The sequence below is a fragment of the Parasteatoda tepidariorum genome, chromosome 4, assembly GCF_982258835.1.
Source record: "Parasteatoda tepidariorum strain Cologne lab strain chromosome 4, Ptep-v5.0, whole genome shotgun sequence".
NCBI lineage: Eukaryota > Metazoa > Arthropoda > Arachnida > Araneae > Theridiidae > Parasteatoda > Parasteatoda tepidariorum.
In genome coordinates this window covers 94,829,782-94,847,163 of record NC_141758.1, presented here as the reverse complement: position 1 = coordinate 94,847,163, position 17,382 = coordinate 94,829,782, and the positions used below count along the sequence as shown (strand labels likewise).

The 17,382-nt window shown below is 31.9% G+C and overlaps 3 protein-coding genes across 3 annotated transcripts; all 3 read left to right on the top strand.

The window, feature by feature from the left end:
• The first annotated feature begins 1,304 nt into the window (after positions 1-1,304).
• LOC147812050 (uncharacterized) lies at positions 1,305-2,498 on the top strand. The gene has a single exon (XM_087162309.1). The coding sequence runs from the start codon at positions 1,305-1,307 to the stop codon at positions 2,496-2,498; it is 1,194 nt and encodes a 397-aa protein (XP_087018435.1).
• A 394-nt stretch (positions 2,499-2,892) lies between these two features.
• On the top strand, positions 2,893-7,652 carry LOC147812049 (uncharacterized). The gene is made up of 2 exons (XM_087162308.1): positions 2,893-3,187; positions 6,805-7,652. The coding sequence occupies exons 1-2, from the start codon at positions 2,893-2,895 to the stop codon at positions 7,650-7,652; spliced, it is 1,143 nt and encodes a 380-aa protein (XP_087018434.1).
• Positions 7,653-11,628: 3,976 nt separating this feature from the next.
• LOC147812048 (RNA exonuclease 1 homolog) lies at positions 11,629-17,032 on the top strand. The gene is made up of 2 exons (XM_087161728.1): positions 11,629-11,733; positions 15,186-17,032. The coding sequence occupies exons 1-2, from the start codon at positions 11,715-11,717 to the stop codon at positions 16,328-16,330; spliced, it is 1,164 nt and encodes a 387-aa protein (XP_087017854.1). The 5' UTR covers positions 11,629-11,714; the 3' UTR covers positions 16,331-17,032.
• The last annotated feature ends 350 nt before the right edge of the window (positions 17,033-17,382 follow it).

Genomic DNA, 17,382 nt, shown 5'->3' with positions numbered 1-17,382 from the left:
CTAGCCAATGTTATTATAATTTTAGTGTTTTCTGGCAAACGGCGCTGTTTTACAGAAATATAGCCAAATAAATTAGTGCAGTAAATAAATTTATATATATATATATATATATATATATATATATATATATATATATATATATATATATATATATATATATATATATATATATATATATATATATATATATATATATATATATATATATATATATATATATATATATATATATATATATATATATATGATTTATTTTTGGGCTACAAAATGTTCGAATCCGCTACTTTTGGAGCTCCCATTCGCTACTTTTTAATCTTAAGTTCTGGCAACACTGATACCAAAGATACTGTGCTCATTGAAGTTATTCACTCCAGCTCGAAACTTTGAGATCGTAGCATAGCGGATATTTCTGTGCCAATATATACATATATTTGCTGTTCTTGGATCTTTAGGATTTAACAATTTTTAATTATTTTGAGAAAAAATCACGATCTGAAATTAGTGAGGTGACAGCATCTAGTACCAATGTAAGTTTTTCTGTTATACAGAAATGTGATACTTCCGTTGAAGAAAACGTTTCTAGCATAACAAAATCTGATGAATGTGAAAGTGGCCCTCAAAGTGTTATTTTCCACCCATATGACATTAAACTTTTTTCAGAAAATATTACATTATGTTCCTAAACTCAAAAAATCAAATCAAAATTTAACTAAACAATGTTGTCTAAATAAAAAGTCAAAATTGTCTAGCTGTCTAAATTAGGGAAATAATAGTGCTTTTTAACAGATTCGAATTTCTTTTAGTAGTTTCAGAAAATTATGAACACCCCCCTTGAAAAAATTCTGCGTACGCCACTGATTAGTAGCAACAACACAACTATTCCAGTCACACAATGCGTTTTATTACCCACCGCTGTTGTTAATGTTCAGGGAGGTGATGGCTCACTACATAAATGCAGACTCCTTATAGATTCAGCCAGTCAAGGCACATTCATTAAGGAGAGTTGTGTTAATTTATTAAAGTTAAAACGAAATCGCGCGAGCATCAGTGTTGATGGCCTAAGTTCACAAAGAGTAGGTAAGGTTACAGGTTCAATTCAACTACACATAACATCATTATTTTACAAAAATGCTAATATCACAACAGAAGCTTTAATTATACCCAAAATAACTTGTGATCCTCCTCAAACTGAGGTTAATGCGTCTGTTTTGAATTCTTTTAAACAATTAAAATTAGCAGATGCAAATTGTCTCCAGCCTGGACCTATAGATATTTTACTGGGGGCAGAAGTTTTTGGCGAAATAATGCTCAACGGACGTTTAACTATTCCAGAACTTTCAATAACTGCTCTAGAATCCATTTTTGGATGGGTTATTCTGGGAAGAACAGATTGCAAGTCACCTATCAAAACACGTACAATCACAACACATCATGCTAGTTGCAGTGAAGCTGAATATCAGCTAGATAAATTCTGGAAGCTAGAAGAAATTACAGAAGCAAAGTCCTATTCAGACGATGAAATTGCATGCGAAAATCATTTTAAAGAAACATTTTCTCGAGACTCTACTGGCAGATTTGCTGTCAATTTTCCTTTTCGTGAGTCATCTGAAGAACTTGGTTCATCTAGAAATTTTGCTATTCATCGTTTGCAACAAATTGAACGTAGGTTTGTCAAAAATCAGTCACTTTCTATGCAGTATCATAAATTCATGCAAGATTATTTAGATCTCGGGCACATGGAATTAATACCAGAAACGGACATTCCAGCCACATCTAGTTTTAATTTCCCTCATCATCCAGTTCCAAACAAAATCGGGGATAAATTCCGTGTTGTCTTCGATGGTTCTGCAAAATCTTCAACTGGTGTTTCACTTAATGACAAATTGATGGTAGGACCGCAATTGCAAGATGACTTTACAACATTGCTCATAAGATTTAGAACACATAAAATTGCTCTAACAGCAGACATTGAGAAAATGTACAGACAGGTTATTTTGAAGGACTCTGACTTTCAAAGAATCGTATGGCGTAACTCACCTTTTGAGCCTATTCAAGATTATCGACTCACTAGAATCGCGTACGGCACAGCTTCCGCACCTTATCTTGCTACAAAATGTCTTCAACAACTAGCAGCAGAAGAAGCAGATAATTTTCCTTTGGCCTCCAATGCAGTCATGAAAGACTTCTACGTTGACGATTTAATGTCTGGAGCTGAGACACTCAGTGAAGCTCATGAATTACAAACACAATTAATGCAAATGTTATCAAGTGCTGGTTTCAGTCTGAGGAAATGGGCATCAAACAGCAATGAATTTTTGAAGACAAATGATGCAGACTTGTGCTTGAAAAATACATCCCTTGACCTAGACAGTGAAAATATCATAAAGACCTTAGGTGTTCTTTGGAACCCAGCAGACGATGTGTTCCTTTTTAAGGTTACTCCAACATCCTTTGAAGGTACCTTGACAAAACGCCTACTTCTTTCCACTATTGCCTGAACATTCGACCCTCTAGGTTGGTTGGCACCTATTACAATTAAATGCAAGCTAATTATGCAAGAACTGTGGAAGCATAAATTGCAGTGGGATGACACGATCTCTCCAAATATCTCACAAGAGTGGACAAAGCTTGCAGAAGATATGATGCTCGTAAAAGACATCAAAATACCAAGACTCTTGTCACCTAACTAGCAATTTCAATTATTTGGCTTCAGCGACGCTTCAGAAAAGGCTTACGCGGCTGTCATATACTGTCGCTCAGTGCTAGATGATAAACAAATCAGTGTTCAACTTGTTGTCTCCAAAACAAGAGTTGCATCACTAAAGAATGAATCTCTTCCAAGACTAGAACTATGTGGAGCTCTGCTTCTAGCAAAGCTCCACAGCATATCAAATGCAAAGCTCAAATCCAACAGATATCGCAACCCGTGGTGTGTCATCATCAACATTATTCTCATCTCAGTGGTTTAGTGGTCCAACATTTCTGTATCAACCGATTTCTTTCCAAACAGATATGCTCATATCTCAAATGTGTGAGCCTGTGCCTGAAGAAAGAGTGTTTACTGTGCAGTCAATTGCTACAATCAGAGATTCATCTGAAGCAGATGAATTGATAAACAAATTCTCCTTTTTCTCTAAACTTAAACGTGTAACAGCATATTGCTTAAGATTCATTCACAATCAGTGGCGTACGCAGAATTTTTTCGAGGGGGGGGGGGTTCGTAATTTTCAGAAATTACTAAAAGAAATTCGAGTATGTAATAAAGCACTATTATTTCCCTAATTTAAACAGCTAGACAATTTTGACTTTTTATTTAGGCAACATCGTTTAGTTAAATTTTGTTTTTATTTTTTAAGTTTAAGAATATAATTTTTTTTATAGTAAGAGGTAAAATATTTTATTTTTATTAAAAAGTAGGAATGAATCAATCCAGAAAAAACTACTCATACTGTAACAGCTGCCTAAATAATAATCGTATAAATGTGAATATTCCATAGAAAACCAATGAATTTAACCAAAAAATAACTTACCAACAAATAGGGAATTAAATCAGTATGCAAACACGCTGAAAATTTATTGATTTATACAGTAATATCCAAACGACGGGGTTTTTTGCAAGTTCGTTTAAAATGTCTTCTACAGCTGGGGTAAATTTTCTATGAATGCTTAAGAGCGCCAATTCATTCATTCTATTATTTCTCGTTGAGTTGCGTAAATAAGTATTCTAACGGCGTAAAGTCGAAAAGGATCTTTCGTTTGCATTCGTTGAAACAGGTAGAACGACCAATATTTCTAAGAGTTTGAAAATGTTTGGTGTTATATCTTTATTGCTCATTCCAAGAGCATCCGCCGCAGTTTTTGGAACACTACCTCCGTCTTCACTAATCCTTTTTAATCTTTTATACCAGAGTTTTAGTTCCGACTTAAGGCTTTCTTTACAGGTATCCAAATCTTGAGCGTAAAATTCCACTAGTGCTTCAAAGACCTTTATGTTTGAAGGTTGGCAAATGAAAGGATCGGCAGGTAGAAGACACTGAGATCCTTTCAAAATATCACGACGCGATAATAATCTTAAGTCTAATTGTGTTATAAAATTTTATATAAATGGAATAAAAACACTAACTCTGAAATATGTTTCCGGTGTCGATGAAGGATAATTATTGCGATTTTTCTGCTTTCCCGTTATTCTAGGGATTTGCATGGAAGTGAAAGATCCAATGCTTGTTAGCATAAGAGAAGAAGAGCTGAATATTTCAGAGAATGTTTCAGTGGCATTTTCACGCAATAATTTTAGATCTTTAATGACATCTTCTGCAAGATTCACTGCATCTGTCAAATCTATGCTTGTTTTTTGTAGGTATCTACAGAGATGGATTGTTATGGTGAAAACTTTGTAAATGCACAAAAGAGATATTACGAACAGGCAATTAGATACTGTGCACAGTAAAGAATTAGCCAGGGTAGTTGATTCCTTATCCTTCCATTCTGATATTTTTTGAAGTGTTTCGACGATAGGCTCGAAAAGTACCACCACAGCGGTTACTGAGTCGTATCTTTCCATCCAACGGGTTGCACATAGCTGTTTAATTTTCTCCCTCTTAGAGCTGGTTTCCATCTCCTCTATTGTTGAAGATAGGACATACTGTCTTTTTGGCGTATTTAAAAAGTCGTATAATGTTTTAGTTGTCCCTAAGCAATTTCTAATGCCAGTTATTTCGCATGCATTTGATACAGCCAAATTGAGGCTATGAGCAGAGTGCTGAGTACATAGAGTGCTGATGGGACAATACTTCTTACGTGGGCTTGTACACCATTAATTTTTCCACTCATTGATGCAGCACCATCGTACCCCTGTCCACGTAACTTTTTTATATCAACTTTCATAGACTGTAATTGGTCTAATATTGTTGTTGCTATTGCTTTTCCGGTTAAGTCATGCACCGGAATGAATTGCAAAAACTGTTCGGTGATGTTAAAATTTTCTTTATCGACATATCGAACGCATAACGATAATTGCTCTATACCTGCAATATCAGTTGTTTCATCTGCAAGAATGGAAAATCAAGTTGCAACATTAATCTTGCTGACTAGTTTTTGCAGGATTAAAATATTACAAACCTCAATAACTTCGTTCTGAAGTCGAGGGCTGATATACTGAGCATTTTTTCTGCTTGACTCTAAAATGTTCTTAAGAGTCGAATCGTTCTTACTCGGAAACGAAGCAATGCCCGAAAATTTCCGTCGTTCTCTTCACCTGGTTGTTCAGCAATTATTCCCGAATCCTTATGTCCTCTTAGAACGAGACCTTGATTTCCACAAAATAGGATGGTTTCAATGATTGGAGTAATGTTTTTTCTATTTTCTAATTTTCTTCTGCTTGCTGCACTGTCAACTTGTTCATCCACAGGTTTCATCTTTCCAAGTAAAATATCGTTTAATGTCCCAGCAGTTTCGATCGATTTTTTGTGACAAAGACATTTCTCGTGTTCAGAAAATCGCTCTACAGCATTTTTCCAGTTGTCAAATTTTACATTACACAGTTGGCCTAAAGGTTGCTTTCCAGAACCGGCACCACTTGGGGCGAAAAGTACACAAAATTTGCAAAAAGCACCACCTCTGAATATGCAAGCCATTTCCAGCGATAAAGCCATTTGTATTGAAATTTCAATTTTCTTTTTCCTTTTTCAGGAAAAACAAATGCTGGATTGGGTTCCCAAACATTTTTAAGTATATCCAGTTTTTTATCCTCGCATGTATTATCTTCTGAAAAAAGTCCAGCGTCATATTGGTGGGAAGTAACACTTTGAGGGCCGCTTTCACATTCATCAGATTCTGTTACGCTAGAAACGTTTTCTTCAACGGAAGTATCACATTTCTGTTCAACAGAAAAACTTACATTGGTACTAGATGCTGTCACCTCACTAATTTCAGGTCGTGATTTTTTCTGAAAGTAATTCAAAATTATTAAATTCTTGCGTTTTGACATCCTAAAGATCCAAGAACAGCAAAAATATATACATATATATTGGCACAGAAATATCCGCTAAGCTACGATCTCAAAGTTTCGAGCTGGAATGAATAACTTCAACAAGCACAGTATCTCCAAAACAAAACAAATTTAGAAACAAGCTCCGAAAGACAAGCGGCAGAGATAACTCTTAGTCTGACTAACTAACTCCACTGTAATCCGTTTCCCCTTTCATATAATTTTTTTACCGCATCTACAAAATTCTCGAACTGCCTCAAAGACGACAGAACGTCTAGGATTCCAGATCTCGCGAATGCCAGCTAGTCTCGAAAACTATCGCGACTGGCAGGACAGAAAGGAACCAGCGATCAGGGCTCGCCCGTAACAGTATCACGTGAATTTGATTTCAAAAGTACAACTCTATTATATTAAATGTTTTTTCAGTATTCTGAGAAATACCGTGAGAAAAAAAAGTAGGCATAAGGCGAATAAAAATATATAGTCTTAAAAAATATTAGCCAGCATAATTTCTACTGAAATTTTTATTTCTGTCTGTATCATTTTGTAAGTTCACTTTGTCTGAGCTCAAGGGGGGGGGGGGGTTTAAACCCCTAAACCCCCCCTTGCGTACGCCCCTGTTCACAATTGCAGAAACTCCAACAAAAGTAAGGTAACTGGTTTTGTAAAAACTGATGAACTTAATAATGCTATGAATGTATTGATTAAATTAGTTCAGTCTGTTGAGTTTAATAATGAGATCAATGCTCTTCAAAAAAATCAATCTTAATCTTGCAAAAGCAAAATTTTATCTCTCAATCCCTTTTTGGATCATTCAGGTATACTCAGGGTGGGAGGTCACTTGCGACATGCAAATATCGGATACGACCAAAAACACCCCATCTTACTGCCAAAAAGGCATGCCTTAACTGATCTCATTATTAGACATTATCATCAAAATTTATTACATGCTAGAGCTCAACATGTACAATCTTCCATTCAGGAAACTTTTGGGATCATGGGTGCTAGAGACATTATCAGACATTTAATTAGAAAATGTGTTAAATGTTGTAGAATTAGAGCATCTGTCACTAACCAAATGATGAGTGATTTGCCATCCAGTCGAATTTCACCAGCTCCTACATTTATACGATGTGGAGTTGATTATGCAGGCCCGTTCCAAATTAAAGCAGCCAAAGGACGGGGCTCTAAAACATTCAAGGCATATATAGCTCTTTTTATTTGCTTTACAACTAGAGCTATTCATTTAGAGTTGGTCACTGATCTTTCTGCAGATGCCTTCATTGCAGCCCTAAAGCGATTTATTTCACGTAGGGGTAAGTGTAGCGACATATACAGTGACTGCGGGTTCAATTTTATTGGAGCTAAGCGTAAATTAATGGAATATGAAAGACTAGCAAATTCAAAGGGTTATAATCAAAATGTTGACAAATTTTTGTCTGATATGGGTATGCATTGGCATCTAAACGTGCCCGGCGCTCCTCACATGGGGGGTCTATGGGAAGCGGGCATTAAATCCACGAAATATCATTTAAAACGGGTTGTAGGTGATATCAAATTAACACACGAAGAATTTGAGACCCTCTTAGCCCAGATCGAAGCTTGTCTCAATTCTCGACCTTTAAGTGCCTTATGTGTTGTGACCCTAACGACCTATCGGCCTTAACACCAGGGCATTTTATAATCGGAAGACCATTAACAAGCATTCCCGAACCAAATTACACCGAATCTAACATTTCTTATCTTACAAGATGGCAAATAATCCAAAAAAATGGTACAGCAGTTTTGGAAACGTTGGCACAAGGAATATTTGTGTAGACTGCAACAACGACCAAAATGGCTATTGCCAACTAAAAAAATCGAAATTAATGATTTGTGTTTGTTAAAAGATGATAATTTGCCGCCTACCAAGTGGAAAATGTGCTGAGTAGTTCAATTACACCCCGGTATTGACTACCATGTTAGAGTTGTAACTGTTAGAACATCAGATGGCATATTTACAAGAAATGTAACAAAATTGTGTCTCTTACCAAAATAAGCAGGAAATTGTACTTAAAGGTGTCTTTATGTAAGTGTATTCATGTAAACATTTCATTTAATGTCTTATTGCATTTGTATCACATTTAAGAATTTTGAAATAGTATTTCAAGGTGGGCGGCATGTTTGGCCTTAAATTCAGTTTGCCTCATCACTAGAGGGCGCTATTATTCATGTTCTATTTTTTCTATTAATTTTGTTGTTCAGTGTGTGTGTAAACAAAGAGGATTAAAGTTAGATTTAGAAGCGCGTGCTGTTTCTTGTCTGGTATTTGTTATTTTTCATTTTAATAAAAATTTGACAAAAAAAGAGAAATTTGATTAAAATAATAAGTTGATTAATTGAAGATAATTTCATCAAGTGCATATTAAATATCTCTGTAATCGAAATAGAAGGTAAAAAGTTAAATAAATAATTTACAGATAAATACTGGTATAACTTTGTTTATTTTATGTTGATAACAAGCAAAATTTTCTTACTTCTTTTGTTAACAAGGCAAATCAGTTTTAGACCATGATTTTTCTAAACTTTTTAGATTTTTTAATATATGTAGTATAATATATATAGCTAATACATATAATGCACAATACGTTTTTATACTCTCTTTCTTGCTATGTTAATCATGCTAACATATCCATTGATGATCAGAAAATTTTAATGTAACCATCCAGAATAAGTATATAAAATAATATGTGAAATGTAAGAATATATTAGAAATTATATTTGTAGGATTTAAAAAAAAAAAAAAAAGCGGATACCAATTTAAAAATGCAACTTTTTCACTCTGTTTTTGACACTGACTTAAACACGCACCTGGCAAATCAAAAAAAATTACTATGCCTGACAAATTTAAGGCATAATTATTTATAAAAAAAGATGATTTAACATATTTAAAATAAAAAATTGATGTAACGATGCTACTTTTTTTTTTGGGGGGGGGGGATATAAGTTAACATTCTAGACCACACGGGTAGGGGATGTTCTTGATTGGAAAATTCTTCTTATCAGTATAACTTGCTTCCAATGACTAAGTTCTTGTGTAGCTAATAATAATGGTTATGCCCCCCCCCCACCTAGTGTCAATTCTTAACCAATGGTAATTGATTCGTTGGAGTTCTTTTTAAAGATTCACTTCTCTTAACGTCTTTCAGTTATTTAACTGTGAAGTTTTCTAAGTGTTGTGTCCTCATTTGGATTTATTTAGTTTTTACTTACATTTCTACTAAAGAACTCATTATAAGAAGATATTTTATTTTAGATTGGGGTGAGTTATTCTTTTCCTAATGTTCGCATTTATATTTTATTTAATTAAGTGTATCGCGTGTAAACGTAAAGAAAATTTACGTTTACACAATTTAAATGAAATTTCGAATAAATTGTTCAGATGTATTTTGACATTAGTAATCAGGATTATAATTTACTTATTTTTTCTAAGTGCTTCGACAGTTTGTTTAAAAAATTATCTGATATTAGTGCTTAGAGTAGTGAATTGAATGAATAAATTCTGTCACAGTCGTTAAACTGAATTTATTTGCGTTTTTAGCAAATCTATTTCATAATTGGTATGCATATGAATTAAACCTTTCTCTTCAGAAATTTCATGAGTCTATAAAACATCACACAGCGTTCAAGTGTCACAAAATGCGGATACATTTAATATACATATATTACATTTTAATTTGTTTACCAGCATTTTTTTTTAATCTCTTTAAAAAATAGTTTCCTTGTTTTCTTTGTATTTTAACTAATTTTGTAGGTTCTAAGCACGTGTACTTCACGAGCACTAAATGAAACTTCTTATTACTTTTCTTTTTTTTTTCTTCGTTAATCTCCTTTTTCTTTTTGTATTGTGTTACCCGAAGTTTTTCCATCCTTTAAAGCGTGCGGTGATAAAAGATGTAAAATTTACCCTAATATTGACAAAAAACATATAATTCATAATAACGGTAATAATAATTCATAATTCAAATAATAATTCATAATATCAAATGAATAGAATTATAAGAATCTGTAGTTATGTTTAAAAATCTGTGCAAAATGAACAAGCCATGTTTCCCTTTTTTAAATAAATGTTAATTCTCCAAAAATCATTAAAATTGTATAAATAAATATCAGCCTTATTAATTATAAACTAATTTTATCCAGTACAATATTATCACCTTGCTCACATTCATTTTCGCGTTATTTGCTATATAGCTTTAGAAATATTCAGTGAAATTAAACAAAATTTTAAGAGAAATTCAAAATTAATTACGAAATTTTTGGTTTGAAATTTGAGAAAAAATTCGTTCAAAATTGCAACAGATATGAGTAAAGTAGTTCTTTTATATTGCGCATCAGCGGAAAATTTATTTATTTTTTCGTCTTAATTTTGAAGACAATTGTATATGGTAATTAATAGAAAAATCCCTAATGAACATCCCAAAAATTAAAAAAATTTCTAAGTAATTTTTGTACTTTTTAAAAGAAGCTCAAAATGATATGGAGTTTTCCACAAGAATCATTGTATACTAAATAAGATTTATTAAAACTGACACCGGCATTGATGAAGATCCTCATCAGGAAAATATTTTTTCTTTCTTTATACAAACATATTTCAACGTATGAACATATATTGAAGGGCGTTATGATTTGTTATTTATTTTTGTCGTAAGATACGAAATAATATTTGGAGAAAACTGTTTATTACTTTGAGTTTTTAATTAATTAATTTATTTTTTAAAAGTACTAACACTACTTATAAAATTGCCTAAAACTTTTGAAATTTTCAAGATATTCAAATCGGACTTTCTTTATTTGTTGCCAAATATGATTCTCTTCAAAATTGAGAAGGAAAAAAAAATTTCACTTCATTCCCGGCGTCTTTGCAGTAAAGAAGAATTACTTTAATTACTCAAATTTTGTGCAATTTCAAACGAATTTTTATTAAAATTTTACTGATTTTAATTTGAAGCAATGGTTTTCAAACTAATTTTAAATTGCCTTAAAAATTTTGTTTAATTTTATTGAATAATTTTAAAATTAGCAGCAACAAAAAAAAGTGAGACAAAGAATTACTTTTTTTTATAAAAATGCCCATATCTCCAAAAAATATTTAAGCCAGACTTACGGAATTATTGCGTACAATAACCAAAATAATTGCTACAAACAACAAATTTATTGCTACATTATTTTACAAACCTCTAAAAGCTTTACACTTCATTGATAAGAACGAGAAATTGCATAATCTAAAACTTTTTTAAACTATTCAACTAATTCTTTTAATGTGATAAGAAATAAAAACTTAAAAGTGGGGATCGATTCGAACATTCAAGCCATGAGGGAATTTTTATGAAAAGCACATCACATCGTAATGGCCAACTTTAACTAATATAAGCTACACGCATTGACTCAATATTGAGTGTAGATGTGTTGCACTACATGCATTGTAATCGATGTATTTCAGTAATAATTCATACATGCATAGTAATAACAATTTAATATTTGTAGCTAATTCGTGTTCGTTCTCTTTTTCTTGTATTAATAATTTTATGTAAATTCCCGATTCTTAATGCATATTTTTACTATGTACTGATGGATGCAATATATTTAAAATTTGCTTTGTATCTTATTCTGTGTTTATTTATTTATCTTTTTTTGTTGCAGAAATTCTGTCTTTGAAATTAAAGTTGATAGAAGTTAGAGCTGAATCATGGCGGAGTATAAAGAAAGTAAGTGTAAATGTTATAATTCTCTTTCACTGCGATAGTTAAATGAATATAAAACTTAAGAATAAAATTTAATTGTCATAGTTTTGCTTATGGACTATTTGAATTCGAGGGATTTGAAATTTCAAAATATCTTTTTTTTAATTATTATTATTTTAGGAAATTTTATTTCTCTCAGTGTTTAAAAGTCGTGAACGACACTGCTGTTGCAATTTCGCTGATGTAATTTTTTTTTTTTTTTTTTTTTGCTACTGTTGCTGCGCAAAAATACTGTGTGGGGCTCCCACTCTAAATCTTACATAAGTGCTTGAAATTCAAAATTCTAAAAGGATCATTTTCATGTATGAACTTGTGGGAGATTTTTTTCTCTCAAAATTTCAATTTGTTTAAAAATTATTACGTTTTGTTTTGCCCTTTTGGCTTTAAATAATGATCTTAACGTTTTTTATTATTTAAATAATGAATTTTGCTTTAATTATATAAAGGCTTCGTTGATTAGGTGGGGGAAAAATTGAGAACTGTTTGAACTTCATCTATTTTTTTTCCTCAAAAATTTCATATAATAATAAAATTATGCAAAATGCTATTCTGAAGAGGAGAAACTTTATACTTGTTTGTTTTTAGAATTTTTTAACTTGACAGTATACTAAAAAGTTAACTCCTCTTCTATCTTTTGATTTAATGATTAGTTTTCATGTACTAAATCTTTAATCTTAACATAATAACAAAGATATAATCTCAAAAAGCTAATTGATATATGCACACGATATTTTAAACCTTGACATCTGATGCAATAACGAACTTTTTAAGGAATACATTTTTGGAATCTTGACTTTTGAAGCCGGTATCTGGAAAAAATAGTTTCAATAGTGGCTAAAAGTTTGGGCTCCTTGATATCGAACTTAGTGTCGGCGCATTTCGCTATATCTTCGTATCCAATGAAGAATATCATACATTTTTCGCAATCAGCTATAAATCTTTTCTTTATAATTCAAAGATAATTATTATTTGATATTTTTATTATTTAAGTTATTCAATACAATTTTAAATGAGTAAATCCAGAAATTGAAGGGAATCAGTCGAATAGCTCTTGAAAAATGAAAAGTAGAATTCTTTCAGTTACGCAAAAAGAAAATACAATTAAGAGGCCTACTTTTCAACTACACTACTTAAACTAAAGGGACCGTATTTTCCAGATTGAGGCTACCTTCCGCCATATTTTGAAGGTCAATATTCAAAATCCGCTTAAGGAAAAAGGTACATTTATTCAGAGAATATCCATTTTTGTCCCAGAATTATAAAAGTTGATTCCTTGTACGTGACAATGCAATCTTTAGATTTAAAGTTATTATAAGTTTTTTTCCCCTTTTAATTTTTTTTTCACATTGTGAATTCAGTTTTGTTTATGCTGACGGAAACTGATTTGGTTGATAAGGAAAGCTTCCAGCGTAAGTTACGTGAAAAGGTGCACAATTTTCGAGATTCTAAAAACCATCATGCATGTAATAGCTATGTTTATAAAATGCACTACAGATAAACTAATTTTCTGAAAATTTGCGAAATTAATATTAAAGGGCAAAACTTTTTAACGTTCTCCTGTCTAAATTATTGGGACCATATTTACCAGATTGTGGTTAACTCCCTATTTGGAGGATCAAAAATCCAATCCGTTGAGAGAAAAAAAAAGGCATTTTTATTCAGAGAAAGAACGTGTCTGACTGCGTAATTTAAATTATCGTCTACACTAATTAAATAGCATATTTAAAGCGAGACTCTCAAAACATTAACACTGAGTCTCGGTATGTGAAATCACATGTATTCAACGTATTCCGTTTTTTATTTTTATTTATTTATTTTGTGCACTCTACAAAGCATTTTTGAATTGATGAACTAATGGGATGGAATAAGATTTTCTTAGGTTCCATAATGGCGTTTACTCAAAACATTTTTCTTATTATTATAATTTTCGTGGCAACAACAACTTCTTTTAATAATAATGACTTCTTACAATAAAATTTAAACAGCAATCCCTTACAATTTCCTATAAAACCGTGATTGGTCTCAGACAAAACAGAGTAAAAAGAGCATAAGATGCAATACATTATTCTCTAGATAGCAATGTCAGAAGAGCAAAAAGGTAGAATTCTTTTAGTATATACCTATGTAAACAATACGCAGAAAACTCAATCGTAATAACTTTTGATTTAATGATCAAATTTTCATGTACTGGGATTCAAACTTAATGGTTCAGTTGGGTAATTTAAAAATGCTAAATTATTTATGCAAACAGTATTTTAAGCGACGAAATCAGCAATTAAGTTACGAAAACATCAGGTACAAAATCGTATACTTTCCTTGAATGAACATACCTTTCCTTCGTCGGATTTGGATTTTATTTTTTGCGTATTTCACCATAGAGGCCTTTTAAAGCGAATAGTAATCTTTTGCAAGCAAATATAAAATTCGTTTATACAAAAATAATTATATGTAAAAGATAATTTATATTAATTATCTATTATTTTATTCAATAAAAATCGAAGAAAATTTGAATTTTAAGGACTTAAAAATTCTTACACCAATTTAAAGAAAGTTATTTGAAATATTATAAAACAAAATTTGAACAAAATTGGTCAAATATTTCTTGATAAATTGAATTTTAAATGTGAAAAAAATCGATTTCTCAGGATCGACTTCATTCATTCTTTTCCATTATACAGAAAGATGGACTCTCTCTCTCATACTGTCTAAAGGTTATTAATTAGCAAAAAATGCTAGACACCCTTTCAATGCCATTTGTAGGAAAATTGATGTTTTAAGCTAAAAATTTCCAGCAGAAATTTTTTTTTAATGTATGGCGTAAAATTTTCTGAGTGGTGGGTATTGTATAAAAGGTTGCTTGTGATCAATGACATACTTATTCTTTTCCTTAAGTTCAATCTCCAAGAAAACTTTGGGATGGGGGCTATCCTCAGTAGGACAGTGTATTCCAAAAAGGGTAGTTTCAGTCTGGGGCAGAATTGAGGGCTACCATCATTGAACTCGGCATAATATTGATGCATTGTATCCACGGTATTGCTAAATACCCAGACCCTGATGGCAGAATTTTTTTTATCTTCGTTTCCTATCCAGGTAAAATAAGGACAGACTGCTCCCTGTAAATATGTGTTAGAATATCCACTTTCTTAACAAACATATTGGTTTCACATTGGTTTCCTTTACGTTAAACTATAGCACGAGAATAATCTGGCTTTAGTTAAGTGGGACATATTGTACTGGTATCAATACTGCTAACATAGTTTTCAATTTCTCTTTTAAGCATAATTTAATTTCTTTATCTACAAAGTTTTTCTATTTGTGAAATTTTTTTACTATTTTACCGAATTATTCTGTTTGTTCGATAGTTGTTCTGAATAGCCATGATTTATTAATGAAATTTTCATTTTTGAATCTTTTAGATCGATGCGTAATAACATCAACACTCAAGGAGTTTCGAGACTTGAATTTGCCCAAGGGGAAGATCTATACTAATCTCGGTAAATATCTAATGGACTCGAAGTATTTTGACAAACTCACCCACGAGCTGACTAAGGGAGCCAAGATATCCGAACATGGAACAGCTGTTAGGAAATGCTATAGGTACCGAAAAAGATTTGAGGTCACACCAGAGGGAAAATACACTGTGAACGAAAAATGTTACTACCATTCAGATAAAATAATTAAATGTCCTGGCCATCCATCCATCTTCAAGTGCTGTAAAAGACACGCTTCTTCGATTGGATGCAAAGTGTATCCGTTGCACATTTGTGGAGATCCACTGCTCAAGCCGGAGATCAAAAGCACTGGTGAAAAGCGCCTTGCACACCAGCTTCGTGGAGTCTACGCATTAGATTGCGAAATGGTTTACACTATTAAAGGATTGGAAGTTGCAAAAGTCGGTTTAGTTAATGAAGAAGGCTTCACAATTTACGAGTCCTTCGTACAACCTGAAAATGAAATCCTTGATTATTGCACCAAATTTAGTGGCATAAAGGCCGAAGATTTACTTGGAGTAACAACAACTCTTAGTGATGTACAAAGTTTCCTAGGTAACCTGCTTCACAGCGAATGCATATTAATCGGACATGGACTTGAAGGAGACCTCCGATGTCTAAGACTGACTCACACTAATATAGTGGACACATCTGTTGTTTACGCAAGGAGTGATGGCTCTAAGCCAAAGCTTAGAGACCTAGCTTACGAAAAACTAAAGCTTGTGGTGCAAACTGACATTGGTGGGCATGATTGCATCGAAGATGCAAGAACTTGCATGGCTTTGATGTTGAATAAAATTAAGGAAGACAAAGTTATCCAAGCTGTATCACAAAAAAATACTGTAACTAATGAATGTCGAAAGTTTAATATCCCTACTCAATGTATAGATATGGCATTTCTATCTGCCCAGGGCATTAGCCAGGAAGAGTTACACACCAGAAAATGGCCTTTTTCTGAAGCATCACATCAGCCTGACTATCACATAGTTGAACAGAAAGGCAGTTTTAAAAAAGTGTGTTATATTTGCACAAACCTACAATTTGGACATGAGTCTTACTGCTACGCTTAAATTTTTAGTTCTTAATTACATACGGTATACAGTCATGTTCGTGTGAGTCGAAATAAGGATAATTAAGACTTGGCTGTTACATGTTGGCTTATTAATTCACTGTATATAGATTTGTATGAATGGATCACCCATATAAATTTTTTGTTTTAAAATTTAGTTCATTTAATTAGTTATTAAAATTAATTTAAATTAGTTCTTTTAAAATTTTCTTTTTATTAGTTAAAATTCATTTAAATCAGTTATTAAAAATTTAGGAAAGTGATTAAGTTTTTTATCTGTTTATTTTAAATGATTTCTGGAGTTATGAAAGAGAATTGTAATCCTAAGATGTTATGAAGCTATATGCTGTTTTAAGTGAATTGCTGTATTTTCTTCTATTGATATCGTTAGTAAATATTTGCGTATTGCTGTATTTTTCAATTTTTAATGTTTTGTGATTGTTATTGTGACCTGAAAAATCTTTCCTTTTTGGTATAATTTTTTCTGTTTTAAGCAAATTGCTGTATTTTTTCTATTGACATCATTTGTAAATATTTGTATATAAAATGCTTATTTTTTTATGTTAAATATTTTGTGATTATAACTGTAAACTGCAAAATCTTAACTTTTTGGTTCAATTTTTTCTGTTTTAAGCAAATTGCTGTATTTTTTCTAGTGACATCATTTGTAAATATATTCATATTAAATACATTTTTTAATTTTTAATATTTGTCATTATTACTATGAACTGCGATATCTTTACTTTTTTGTATAATTTTTTATTCAAAAATGTCCTTTTTTTAATCTTTTGTTGTAACTGTAGTGTACATTGTGTGCAGGAACTTTTTTGACACTTTGACAAATTCCTGAACAAAACCGAGATTTGGAGAATTTTCATGTCTTCTGTTTGGTTTAGAAACATGACAAGGTGCTAAAAATTTTAAAAATCTGACAAAATTTTAAAAGTTCACAACAGTTACAATTTCTTTTAAAAAAACATTTTTCTTTTTAAACGAAAACAACAGGTTGACTTGCAACTAGAATGCACATCCAAATGATTCAGTGCGAAGAAA

Coding starts and splice junctions, on each gene's coding strand:
- LOC147812050 (XM_087162309.1), top strand. CDS start 1,305: ATGCTCAACGGACGTTTAACTATTCCAGAACTTTCAATAACTGCTCTA.
- LOC147812049 (XM_087162308.1), top strand. CDS start 2,893: ATGCAAAGCTCAAATCCAACAGATATCGCAACCCGTGGTGTGTCATCA. Junction 3,188..6,804: donor ATTCATTCACAATCAGTGGC/GTACGCAGAATT, acceptor TGGATCATTCAG/GTATACTCAGGGTGGGAGGT.